The sequence below is a fragment of the Dromiciops gliroides genome, chromosome 2 (assembly GCF_019393635.1).
Source record: "Dromiciops gliroides isolate mDroGli1 chromosome 2, mDroGli1.pri, whole genome shotgun sequence".
NCBI lineage: Eukaryota > Metazoa > Chordata > Mammalia > Microbiotheria > Microbiotheriidae > Dromiciops > Dromiciops gliroides.
Window position 1 is genome coordinate 639,982,869 of NC_057862.1, and position 12,683 is coordinate 639,995,551.

A 12,683-nucleotide genomic window follows, 5' to 3' on the forward strand; every position below is an offset into this window, starting at 1 on the left:
TAGAAAATAATTAAGAGGGAAGGCACTGACATTAAGAGGGGCTGGGGAAGGTTTCCTGTAGAAGGTGGGATTTTAGCTGGGACTTAAAGGAAGCCAGGGATGTGAGTAGTCAGCATGAAGAGGGAGAACATAGTAGGCGTGGGAAACAGCAAGAGAAAATGCCTGGAACTGGAGATGGAAAGTCTTATTCAACAGCCAGGAGATCCACGTCACTGGCTCAGAGAGTACTCTTGGAAAAGGACTCCAAACGCCAAGCAGAGAATTCTCTACTGGATCCTTGAGCCAATGGGGTTATGAGCTGAGGGCGACACGATCGCTGGCCTGTGGTTCAGGAAAGTCCCTTTAGTGGCTAAATGGAGGACAGATTAGAGTGCGGGAAGACTCGAGGCAGGCTGAGCCACTCACAGGTTGTTACAACAGTCCAGACGTGGAGGGTCAGACGATGGGTCGCTGCACCTTTCATCTGTCCTGCCTCTAGGCCCTGAGGTACCCTGCCCCGAAATGGATCCATCAGACTTCCCACCTGCCCTGGAGCGGAACCCTCCTGCTTGTGAGGCCTTCCTTCATTAGGATGTGAGCCCCTGGAGCAGCAGAGAGGATCCTGTTTTTATTAGTACCACCACTGTTCAGCAAAGTCTGCGGCACGCAATAAGCACCTAATGAATATTTCCCCATTCTATCACAGATGGTTCCCATCACAAGGTCATAGATCTGGAGCATGAAAAGACCCTACTACAGGGTATTTAGTTCAAGCCCTTCATTTTACATGTGAGGAAACTGAGGCCTAAAGAAATTATGAAATTTGCCCATAGTCAAAGAGGTAAAAGCTACAGAAGCAAGCAGGATTCAAACACGGGTCCCAATCTCAATCCCAAACCATTTTCTACCGAACCATGCTTCCCCCCTAAGTGTTTAACTACACTGATTCCACAGACTGGGAATGATTTCACTCCGAGGCAATCAATACTTTGGATGTATCAGCTTATTCTCCATATATATTTAGACTGTGAGCTCCAGGAAAGGAGCGGCCACGTACTCTTTGTAGCACATAGCCCAGGACACCGCACCTCCCTTACACCCATTGGTGAATGGATGAAAGAATGAATAAATGAATGTGTAAGACATCTGATGAACAGCATTCTCTACCTTGGTCCTTGAAGGTCTGCGTGATCACAATGCCATCTTCTGGGAATTTAGCAATACTGCACCCTGATGCATAGTACACTGAAAAACAAGTGTTTAGATTTCTGAAAGAGTACACCATAAATGAATATTTTTTTTTTTACCAATAATTAATCCAACTAGAAGTACCAAAAAGACAGGAAACCAAAATCACAGAAATCCTTTCTATAATCAATATAAAATATGAAGTAAAAACAATTTAAAACTTTGCATATTTAAAAGTATACATTATTCTATATTGTAGTTTTTCCCACTTTTTGGAAAATCTCTCTCCATATTTTTTTAAAATATAAAGTTATAGCAATTACCTTATTTAACTCTTAAAATTCACATGCAAGCCCTCCCCAATTATCTATTAATAAATTTTATGAGTCAGAAATATGAATTACTTTATAGTCACAAAATTTAAGTGCAATACTCCTACTGTGAGGTGATGAGGGCCTACACAGAACGGAGGCAGTGTCAGAGGAAAGAAACTAGTTTTTTTTGAGAATTGCTGCAAAAGTAAAATCAACAAACAGGCCATGGCAATGGACTGGATGAAAAGGGGGTGAAGAAGGAGGGGGGTGAAAGACCATGAAGACATGAGGATGACACAGATTGCAAGCCTGGGGGCCTTGGGAGGGGGGTATTGCCTTCAACAGTGATATGGGGGAAGATTTAGAGGGAAAGATGAATTCAGTTTGGGAAATGCTGAGTTTAAGCCGTGTATTGGAAGTCCAATCCAAGCTGTCTGGAAGGCAGCTGGAGATGTGAGATCTGAGGCTGGCAGAGGTGGGGAATGGAGAGACAGGTTTGAGGATCACCAGCAGAGAGATGAGAATTCAGTCCGGGGGAGCCAATGAGATCATCTGGTGAAGAAGCATCGACGGATGACAGAGAGCTCAGATCCCACCTTCTTCAAGAAGCCTCTCCTGGTTCTCCTTAATGCAAATGCCTTCCCTCTGTCTAGCCTGTCTGCACACAGTTGTTGGCACGGTGTCTCTCCCATCAGACTGAGCTCCTTGAGGGCAGGAGCTGCTTCTGCCTTTCTCTGTCTCCCCAGCACCTAGCCCAGTGCCTGGCACACAGTAGGTATCTAATAAGCACTCACTGACTTGACCTGCTGTTAAAAGCTACCTCATCCGATCCATACCTCACCTAGAAAACCTTCTACCATCTCCCCCAGGCCTGCTCACACGGCCTCTTCCTGAGGGGGATGGACTCGAGCCTAGGGCAGCCCACTCACGTGACCTGGAGACAACTAGTGATTACACCAAGCCTACTTGTCATCTCTTCAGGTTCTACCTATTTATTGCTCCTCCTCCTAATCTCTGGAGCCAAGCAGAAGAGAGAGAGAGCTCATTCTGCTTGTGAGAAAGCCTTTCAAATACCAAGAGGCAGTGACTATACCCGCTAAGTCCCCTCTTCCCCAAGCCCAACAAAGAGATCTGCGACCTAGGCCTCTCTCTCTTGGTCTCCCCCTTCTTCTTCTTCTTCTTTTTTTTTTTTGGCAGGGCAGTGGGGGTTAAGTGACTTGCCCAGGGTCACACAGCTAGTAAGTGTCAAGTGTCTGAGTTCGGATTTGAACTCAGGTCCTCCTGAAGTTCAAATAGGCCAGTGCTCTATCCACTGCACCACCTAGCTGCCCCTGGTCTCCCTCTTCTAAACAGGCCTTGGCTTTGCTGAAGCTCTTTTTTCAACGGTGGGGTCTATAAACAAACACTGTACAGCAGCCCAGGCCTGAGTGTTACCTCCCCTGTTGGGGGGGGGGGGGGGGAGAGGCCTACATCTCTCTTAAAGAAGCCCAGGGCAGCATGGCACTTTTTGACTGTGATGCCTCATTTTAGGTTCTAGAAGGCCAAGCTCTGTTGAGACCTACCAAGCTAGAAAGGCCTAAGAATGGGCCTGGCAAAGGCCTATGAAAAGAACTGCTCAAGCTAGGTTAGGAAAGGTTTATTTAAAAGGTGTTTGGCCACAAAGTGATAAATACTTTTGGTCACAATTCATGAAACTGCTTTGATATGGGAGGGTCAGATGATCTTTGAATGTAGAGGATGTGTCCACACTGATGAAATGATGGCATTTAGGATTCAGCAACGAAAGGAACCTTAAAGGTCATCTAATTCAATATGCATACGAAAAAATGAGGCCCACAGATGAAGTGACTTGTCTATGGTCACATAACAGTAAGTTAAAGAGTCAGAATTTGAACTCAGGTCCTCTGATTCCACAACAGGTTAAAGGGAAACCAATAAAAAAAAGATGGGGTAAAATATTTTGGAGGTATTTTTTTAAAGTTCTAACTACCAAAGATTATCTTTGTGGGAAAATTTTTAGAAATATTAGAAATGTGAAAATTTTATAATTTTGAGAGCAACCCCTGGGGGGGGGGGGGCAATGAGGGTTAACTGACTTGCCCAGGGTCACACAGCTAGTAAGCGGCAAGTGTCTGAGGCCGGATTTGAACTCAGGTCCTCCTGAATCCAGAGCCGGTGCTTTATCCACTCTGCCACCTAGCTGCCCCCTAACTTGAAATAATTTTGTGGCTCTTGTGTATTGCAAATTATTTAAGAGCATCTCTAAATATCTTGTCATTTTGTAGCAGAAATTTAAGGTATGGCAAAAGAGAGTTGTCTGTTGATATAGACACACTCATAAGCAGTGTATTCCACATAGCATTTACTTTGAAATTTTTCAGTGGCCCCTCCATAGACTCCTGTATTTAGGCATCATATTTTTATCTGAAAGTCATCAGATACATTTTCTTCAATTCTCATTCTTTATGAAATAACATGCCCCATTCTAAAATAAAACAAAACAAAACAAAAATAAAAGCCTTACTGTCATGGTTGGCCAAGGTAAAATCCCCTTCATACAGGCCATCACTGAACCCCATGCCCCAGACAGAAAGAAGTTCATTTAAAGCCGGAATATTAGCTCCTCCAGTATCTGGCATCCACCACTGTCTGTAGGGGAAGAAGGCACAAGCTATCGTCACACATAGAGTTCAAAATATTACTGCTTGCATTTGACCATTTCAGGATAGAAAGAATTTTCTCCTGTCCCAAATTCAAAACATACAGAATCATCTATAAATAATAATTAAACCCAAACCAGTTGCTACTACATAAAGCTTTAATGCAGACGTAAATGAACATTGAATACACAGAAGTAAAACTTTCAAAGAATTAAAATCACTGTACATTTTTTATTTTCTATGCTACTGGCCTAGAAAGGAAAATGGAAACTTACTAGAAAGATACAGCAGTCATGTGCTTGACCCATTAAAAAAATACAGAATGTAAAAATCCAGAATTAGAAAATAGGTACGTGAGGAGGTGATTATTCATATTACATAAGGCACATAATTGCAAATGAATGTTCTACAGGGACTCTTTCCTTGAGCACATCTAAAGTTTTACAGATCATTAACTGATGCAGAGAAAACAGGAACAAATCCTGTTATCATATCCAGGAGTGTTAGGGGTCACCAAATGATCCATTAGAAATAACGATAAAGCATCTCTATGAGAACTGTTTTTAAAGACTTACTTCACAAATATTAACTTGACTTTAACGTGATGTTAAAAACACAGAGAGGGAGGCTCCCTCTTAACTGCCCTTGCTAAAGAAGAGTCCCTGAGTATCTCCCTTCCAGTTCAAAGGGCTCTCAGCGGCATGCATAATCGCTTCCCTGAGATTACTGATAGACCATTCCCCAGCTCAAACGGATACCCGGGGAGAGCACTGTGCGGAGGCTTGCCTTCCAAGCCCCACCTCAAAGCAGTACCTTGTGTTCTCATCATAAAACTTGACTTTTCTCATGACTGACGTATTGTACCAGTCACTGAACACTATAAGTGAAAGGCCATTGTCAACATCCCTCCTCAGTTTGCGGATTTCCTCCGGGAAGTATTCTTCTTCACTGTCAACCATCAGCAGCGTCCCTAAATAAACAACGTTTGCACATTTTTAAATTAGAGCAGAATAGAAAAAGCCCCCTGAGGGCAAGGACTCTTTCCATTTTTCTTTCTGTATACACAGCATCTAGCAAAATGTCTGGCACACATTCTGAATTTAATAAATGTTGCTAGAAGGAATTTCAGAAACATAGTAAAGTAAAACTTATCAGGCCCAAACTCTCAATTTTATTTGTAATTCTCATTTTTTTTTGTTCATCTCTCTGCCCAATACAATTTTAAGAAAGGAAATTTTAAATTTGGAATTTTTGCTCATTTTTTTTTAAACTTCTGAAGAATGGTACAATGAATGCTCTCTTACAGGGGAAGGTGTTTTGGTACATTCTACTTGGAGTACTGGATAGGCAGCTGGGTAGAGTGTAAAGGGCTATGAACACAATCACAATTAATCAACACACCAACAAGCATTTATTAAATGCTAACTGTGTGCCAGGCCAGATGCTGTAGGGATAAGGGATAGTTGGCCTTGGAGTTCCCAGGAAGTGGAGTTGAGGAGGGGGAGCACTCGAGTATTGGGGGTAGCCCATTAAATGCATTAGTGGCAATGGAACAATGTGAATAAGAAACAGCATCTAAGTCAGTACGGCTGGGCCTCAGAATTTATGGTGAGAGTAGTGGAAAGGCAGGCAAGAGCCAGGTTATAAAAGTCAGACAAACAACTGTATTTGCCTGAAGAGGTAAAGGAGCCACTGGAGTTTACAGAGCAGGGAGTGGGGATTAAATGGTCAGGAGACCCTCAAGATGGCTACTTCAACAGACCAGGCCAGAGGTCATGAATGTCTATCCCTGGGTGGGGTTGAGTAGAGAGAAGGTCGTGTCTATGAGAGATGTTGCAGAGGGAGAGATGACAAGACTGAGCAGCTGAGGACATTTGTGGAGTGAGAGTACAAGGTCAAGGATGGCACAAAAGATGCAAATCTGGGTAACTGAAAGAATGACGGTGCCCTAGGAAGTCCCAGGGAAGTTCAGAGGAGAGTTTTGGAGAAGAGATAATGTCTGTTTTGGCTACAGAGTGTTGAAAGTGCCTGTGGGGCATCCGGTTCCAACACGGCATCAAGTGCAGTCGGTGATGCAGGACTGAAGCTAGACTAGGACACAGACTACGCCTAGAAATGAGGATGTGGGGATCGCCTACGGAGAAAGTGACTGACCTGAGCGATGGAGACCAAAGAGAAGGAGGTTCGGGTCAGAGCCCAAAGGCCCCATGGCTGGTGGGCACGATGTGGGTAAAGATCCACTACAGAAGGAGCAGTCAACCCAGCAGGAGGAGAACCAAGAAAGCTGGTTCTGCGCCACCAGAATGCAGAAAGCAGAGAGGATGCGGGAGGCGGTGATCAACAGTGTTAGAGGCTGCAGAGCGTCAAGAAGGAAGATGGGGAAAAGGCCACTGGGTCTGGCAATTACGAGATCACAGAGAATCCCAGAGAGCAACCTGGCCCAAGTGCACTGATGGTTACTGATGAGCCACATGACTTGGGCGAGTCACTGCCTTTCTTTAATTTGCCATTTCTTCACCAACAGTATGACCTGCATAATAGGGATCATGAAGCCTGTACTACTGACTCCCTGGGAGTGTTGTAGGAGGGCAAGAGAAATAATCCATGTAAAGCACCATGTGCAAGTTATCTGGTCATATCTTGCTTTTAACTATAATGAACTTTTGATCAATCTAACAAACTTTAAAAGGAGGCAGAATGAAAATGAGAACAAAAAGACTTGTTCATGCTCACCATACTGACTGGCATCAAAGCAGGTGAAGGGTGAGCCGAGAACTTCAACAAAATAGCCCATACTTCTCAGATGCTGGTACATGTCCCTGAAGTTGGTGTGTATGTGGTCCCCATTCCTGCACAAAGTAAAGCAACAGCCTCTGATCAAACCACATCCACAGAGAATCAAACAACTGTCATGCTCTTTAATTACAATCACATGTTATTTCTTGAAAAGAACCCTGACCAGATTAGGGAATCACAATCAGTCCATCACCATGAACACAATTTCAGAATTGTAAAGGATCTCAGAGGTCATCTATTTCAAGCCTCTGCATGAGCACCCTCTAAAATACCTTTAGTGACGGGGAACTCACTACCTCTCCCAGGGCAGTCTACTCTACATTGAGACAGCTTTGAAAGTCCAAAAGATCTTTGCAACAGAGCCAAAATGCGTCTCCCTCTAATTCCCCAGTTCTAATTTTCCCGAGAAACCAAACAGAATGAACCTAACCTCTATTCCATACTGTAATTCTTTAAATATCTGAAATCAGAGCCTATATCCCCTCTAAGTCTCCTCCTTACAACGCAACATCATTCATTCCTCTGACACCTTCCTAGACAATGAAGACTAATAGAGAAGAATGTTACAACAAAGAACAGAGGGCTGCAAGTCAGGAAGGCAGAAGGAACACTTTGAAGGAGGAGCTTGAGAAGCATGGAGTAGCCTGTGCCTGACAGATCCTGTCTACCCCACCCCTACCATAGGTGCCTAGACATGTATAAGCACTAGGTAAGACAGTGTTCACAGATGCACATATACTAAGCTGTATTTTATATGTAAGTGACTATACGCGCATGTGCGCTAAAGAGATCTAAAGGCAGACCCCTAACATGACAGGTAGAAAGAAGCCACATAGATTTCTGGGAAGATGTAGGTGCAAAGAAGGAAGGAATGGGCTGCAAGCTGAACCAATCATAGGACTGCAGGTCCATGAGAGCACTGAGGTACTAAAATATAAACTATGTATGTTATATAGTAACGGATGATGTATTATTTTGTCATAATGCTACAACGTCACACGCAGAATACAACACAAAAGGAAACTGAAAAGGCAGGGAGCCCCGGGGTATATTGGAAATCCAAAGAAGAGCAGCTGGCCGGGGTGTCCTCCTTAAAGTGGAGCCTCTGCTCAGGGCTCAACCACAAGGTACCCAGGGCCAGAAGAGATCATGGCTGTCAGGTTAAAGAGAAGGGCCTATAATTCCCTGGCCCCAAGGCGTAGAAAGCAGTTCCCTCTGATCCTAGCCATAAAGCTGAGCAGTGCCTTCTCTCCTTACCTATCTACATACCTAGCCTTCATGAGATGGCAGAGAGAAGATTGATACTTCAGGTAAGAGACAGATACAAATCAAGAATAGCCAAACTCTCCACGTGACAGCAGTGAATGTGACAAAAGAAGATCCAAGCTCTGTAAGCCACATAGAGTGTAGGACTTAACAACAAACTTCTTTATATTAGGAACTATTTGGGTTTCTGATATTACAAGTATGAGGACTAAAAAAAAAAAACAATCCAGAAGCACACCACTAGAACTTTCTGAAAATGAGATCCTTACTATTCAGCTCAAGGATATATGAACTTGCCATCAAGAGTAGATGGAGGGGGGCTGCTAGGTGGCTCGGTGGATAGAGCACCGGCCCTGGAGTCAGGAGGACCTGAGTTCAAATCCGGCCTCAAGAGACTTGACACTTACTAGCTGTGTGACCTTGGGCAAGCCACTTAACCCTCACTGCCCCACCACAACAAACAAATAAACAAAAGAGTATATGGAATTGGGGCAGCCACGTGGTGTAGTAGATAGGGCACCTGAATTCAAATCCAGCCTCAGAAATGACATTAGCTGTGTGGTCCTGGGCAAATCACTTAACCCCATTGCCTTGTGCGCCACCCCCCCCACCCCAAAGGGATGGATTTGTGTTTAAGATTAAAATGAAATTGCCATTAAAATGACAACTACATTTCTGACTTCCTTCTTTGGAAGCAGGAAGGTATCATTTATAATCTGTCACCAAGAGGGAAAAACAAACTACAGAAGTTCCCGTCCTATTATATAAAATCTTAAGTTCTTCAATCACATCTTGTGTCAATAATGAAAATCAAAGTCCATTTTGGACAGCTAAATCACCACCATCATTAAATTACTGTTAATTAAGCATCTACAGAAGAGCTGCCCGTCCTGCTCTGATCACTCCATTAAGTACTGCATTCCCTCCTGTCTCCAAAGGGTTAAGGCTGCACTTCTGGCAGCATCTCCATCCCCAAGTGAAAAGTGCTACAGTCTCCATATCATCAAATCAACGTTCTGTTTATTGGTAACTGGGTTTATGTTTTCTCTTTTGTTTAAAGGACATTTTGTGACCAAGCTCTTACTAAGGACAAACTAAAAACCATTAAGTTGATATCAGAATTATCAGTGAGGTACACTTTTATATTTGCTGATTCCTATAGACATGAGGTTCACTATAAATGCTCAGAGACCTTCTCTCATTCAGAACTGTCCATTTCCCAAATTTTTTTTTCTAAAAAAAATGCAAACTATTCTCTCTCTCTCCTTCTCCCTCTCCCTCTCTCTTTCTCTCTGCCTGTCTCTCCCTCTTCCTGTTTTGAAAGAAAAAAAAAATTGCCAGTAGATGGAAGATATTCATGCAAATTGCAAAAATGGCAGGAAGTAACAGCAATTTCTCCTCTCCTACATCAGCCGAGGATTCCACTTAAAACCAGCCCAAGCTCTAACAAAAGCAATCTCATCTGAGACGCTGTGTGACCCATCCCCAATACGTGCCAGTCCCAACCACAGGGGCAGCCAGGAAACGTCACCTCCTGAAGTCAGAATAATAACTAACGAAAATAAAACTTATTGAAGGATCGGAGTCACCCAGACCCTCAGTCTGTGTTTCTACTTGGCAGATAGATACCTACCAATCCAGGGGGTCATTTTTCATTCTCAAATTATCCCTGGGGAAGTATCCTGGCGGGTAGCGAAGGTTGTGGTACTGATCCCAGAGCACTCTCTTGCTCCGAGGAGGAGTAGGAACGATCCTCACCTTCACTGGGAGCTTCACAGTTGACGTCTGTTCTGCACCATTTTTAGACTGAAAAGAGAAAGAAGTCCAAGATAACCTTTTCCAAGAAGAGAGAGTGAAGTTTTACTGGTTGTCACAGCTATACTTGATTTTCCAATTTAATCCCCCAATTCTGAAGACAGTTTCCAGTACAACCAAAACCAGAAGAACCCCTGGGTCACTGCTCTAGTTAATTCCATGGAAAACACTTTTGCCTTCAGGACTTGGACTTTATGCTTAACTTAACATATCTGCAGTCCCATCATAATTAGGGATAGGCTGAAAGACAGGCTATTACAGGGCAGCTTAGTTCACTTGTCAAGTTAACTTTCTAAAGTTGCGTCAAATTTCCTAAAGCTCTAGAAACCTTCAAGTCTCAAATTCCACAGCTAATGCACCTAGTTATGTCCACTCCATTTTAAATCTACCACTTAGACTTAGTCTGCCTTGCTATTTTCAATCAGGAAAATATGAAAAACTTAAGAGGGATAAGAATCCTCACACCTTTTGGAGTAAGGCACTTAAGTGTCCAAAACTTACGTCAACGTCTGCAGGGGAGGATACTGTGATCATGACATGACCCTGAGCAATGCCTTCCCAAGAGGCTGCTTTCTTTGTGACAGAAATAGAGATGGCAAGATACCCTGACCAAGGCCACAGCACTGAGGAATAGGCGAAGGCAACTTCAATGTTATCTCCATTCTGCGGTAAATAGGGCTGCCAATCGGGCTGGAGAAGGAAGAGAAAGAATACTGGTTGAGGTAAAAGTTCTCAAGGAAAACATTTATAGAAATAGGTGAAACAAATGCAATTTCCTAACTTAACTAAAAAATCCACTCTCTGATTTTTTCTTCTTTTTCAGGGAGGAAGGGTAAATAGGGAGAGGAATGATACCTTTTAAAAATTAAGAGGAACTGAGACATAGGATCTATTCCTAAGTTGGTGTGCAATCTCACACCAAAACAGCTCATTGTGGGACCCAGCGGGGTCACATGACACATGACCAACCAGAAAACCCTACAGAAGAGCACTTGCGCTATCTTCAGTGCAAACCTTCCAAGAGGTGACAGCACATGTAAAGAAGGTTCAGGATAGGACTACTTTTATTTTTTCTGAAGAGGAGGGGGTAAACTCCAATTATATAGGAAGGACAGAAACAAGCATTCAGTAAGTGCCTATTATGTGCCAGAAACTTTATAAATATTCTCTCATTTAACCCCCACAACCACCCTGGGAGGTAGGAAACTGAGGCAATTAAAGTTTAAGTGACTTGCCCAAGGTCACACAACTATTAAATGTCTGAGGTCTGATTTGAACTCATATCTTCCTGGCTCCAGGCCCTGCGCTCTATCCACTGTGTCACCTAGCTATATAGGGCTTTTGAAAATAACAGAGATGTCTATGTTTGACACACTGCTCTTTGATTCTCTTAAAAGTCCAAGGGGACTATTAGGTCTTTATCCCAAAGAGATCATAAAAAAGGGAAAAGGACCCACATGTACAAAAATATTTATAGTTGCTCTTTTTGTGGTGGCAAGGAATTGGAAACTGAGGGGATGCCCATCAATTGGGGAATGGTTGAACAAGTTGTGGTATATGAATGTAATGAAATACTATTGTGCTATAAGAAATGATGAGCAGATGGATTCAGAGAAACCTGGAAGGACTTACATGAACTGATGCTGAGTGAGATGAGCAGAACCAGGAGAACACTGTACACAGTATCAACAACATTATGTGCTGATCAACTGTGATAGACTTGATTCTTCTCAGCAATACAATGGTCCAAGATAGTTCCAAAGGACTCATGATGGAAAATGCTCTCCAAATCCAGAAAAAAACAACTGTGGAATCTAGATGCAGATTGAACCATAGTATTTCTATTTTTTGTTTTTGTTTTTGTTTTTTGAGGTTTTTCCCTTTTGCTCTAATTCTTCTTTCACAGCATGACTGATACAGAAATATGGTTAATGTGATTGTACATACATAACCTATATCAGATTGATTGCTGTCTTGGGGAGGGAGAAAAATTTGAAACCAGAAATCTTATAAAAACAAATGTTGAAAACTATCTCTACAGCTAACTGGAAAATAAAAAAAATACTTTCATAGGAAAAGAAAAAACCAAAAGTCCAAGGGGAAATAAACAGCAAAAGGGTTATATGCACAACAGGGTTATATGGGGAAAGATGAATTAACTTGAATTTGACTATATTTTTTCCTTCTCAAAAGACTTAAAAAACCCTTTCTTTTTCAATTAACACATATTTGTTCTCTCTCTCACCTCCCCAGCCCATCCCCCCTCAAAAAGAGAAAAAGAAAACCTCTTGAAACACCTGAATAGCCATGGGGAAAAAATCCCTGCCTTGGCCACGCCCAAACACGTGTATTTTACTCTAGGCCCTGAGCCTATCCCTTCCATGTCAGGAGGGGAGTAGCACACCACCAGCATGGACCCTGGGGCATTGTGGTGGGACTGGAGCCTTAGTAAGACAATATGATGGGGATGAAGTTGAACTTCATTATTGCTTTAATTTTTATTTCTCTAAGTATTAGTGATTTGGACCATTTTTCATACGCCTATTGATAGCTTGAATATCTTCTTCTGAAAACTGCCTGCTCAAAGCCTTTGATCATTTATCAATTGGTGGATGGCTTTTATTCTTAAAATTAATTGATTTATATCTTAGAAATTAGGCCTTTA

General features: G+C 42.6%; 1 protein-coding gene across 1 annotated transcript in view; it reads right to left on the bottom strand.

Annotated features, from left to right (window-relative positions):
• MBTPS1 (membrane bound transcription factor peptidase, site 1) overlaps window positions 1-12,683 on the bottom strand; it is a 73,614-nt gene that overhangs the window by 15,012 nt on the left and 45,919 nt on the right. Inside the window, 6 exon segments of the mRNA XM_043985008.1 lie at window positions 1,147-1,224; window positions 4,006-4,130; window positions 4,955-5,111; window positions 6,875-6,990; window positions 9,837-10,009; window positions 10,520-10,708. Of these exon segments, the coding sequence (XP_043840943.1) occupies window positions 1,147-1,224; window positions 4,006-4,130; window positions 4,955-5,111; window positions 6,875-6,990; window positions 9,837-10,009; window positions 10,520-10,708 (838 nt within the window).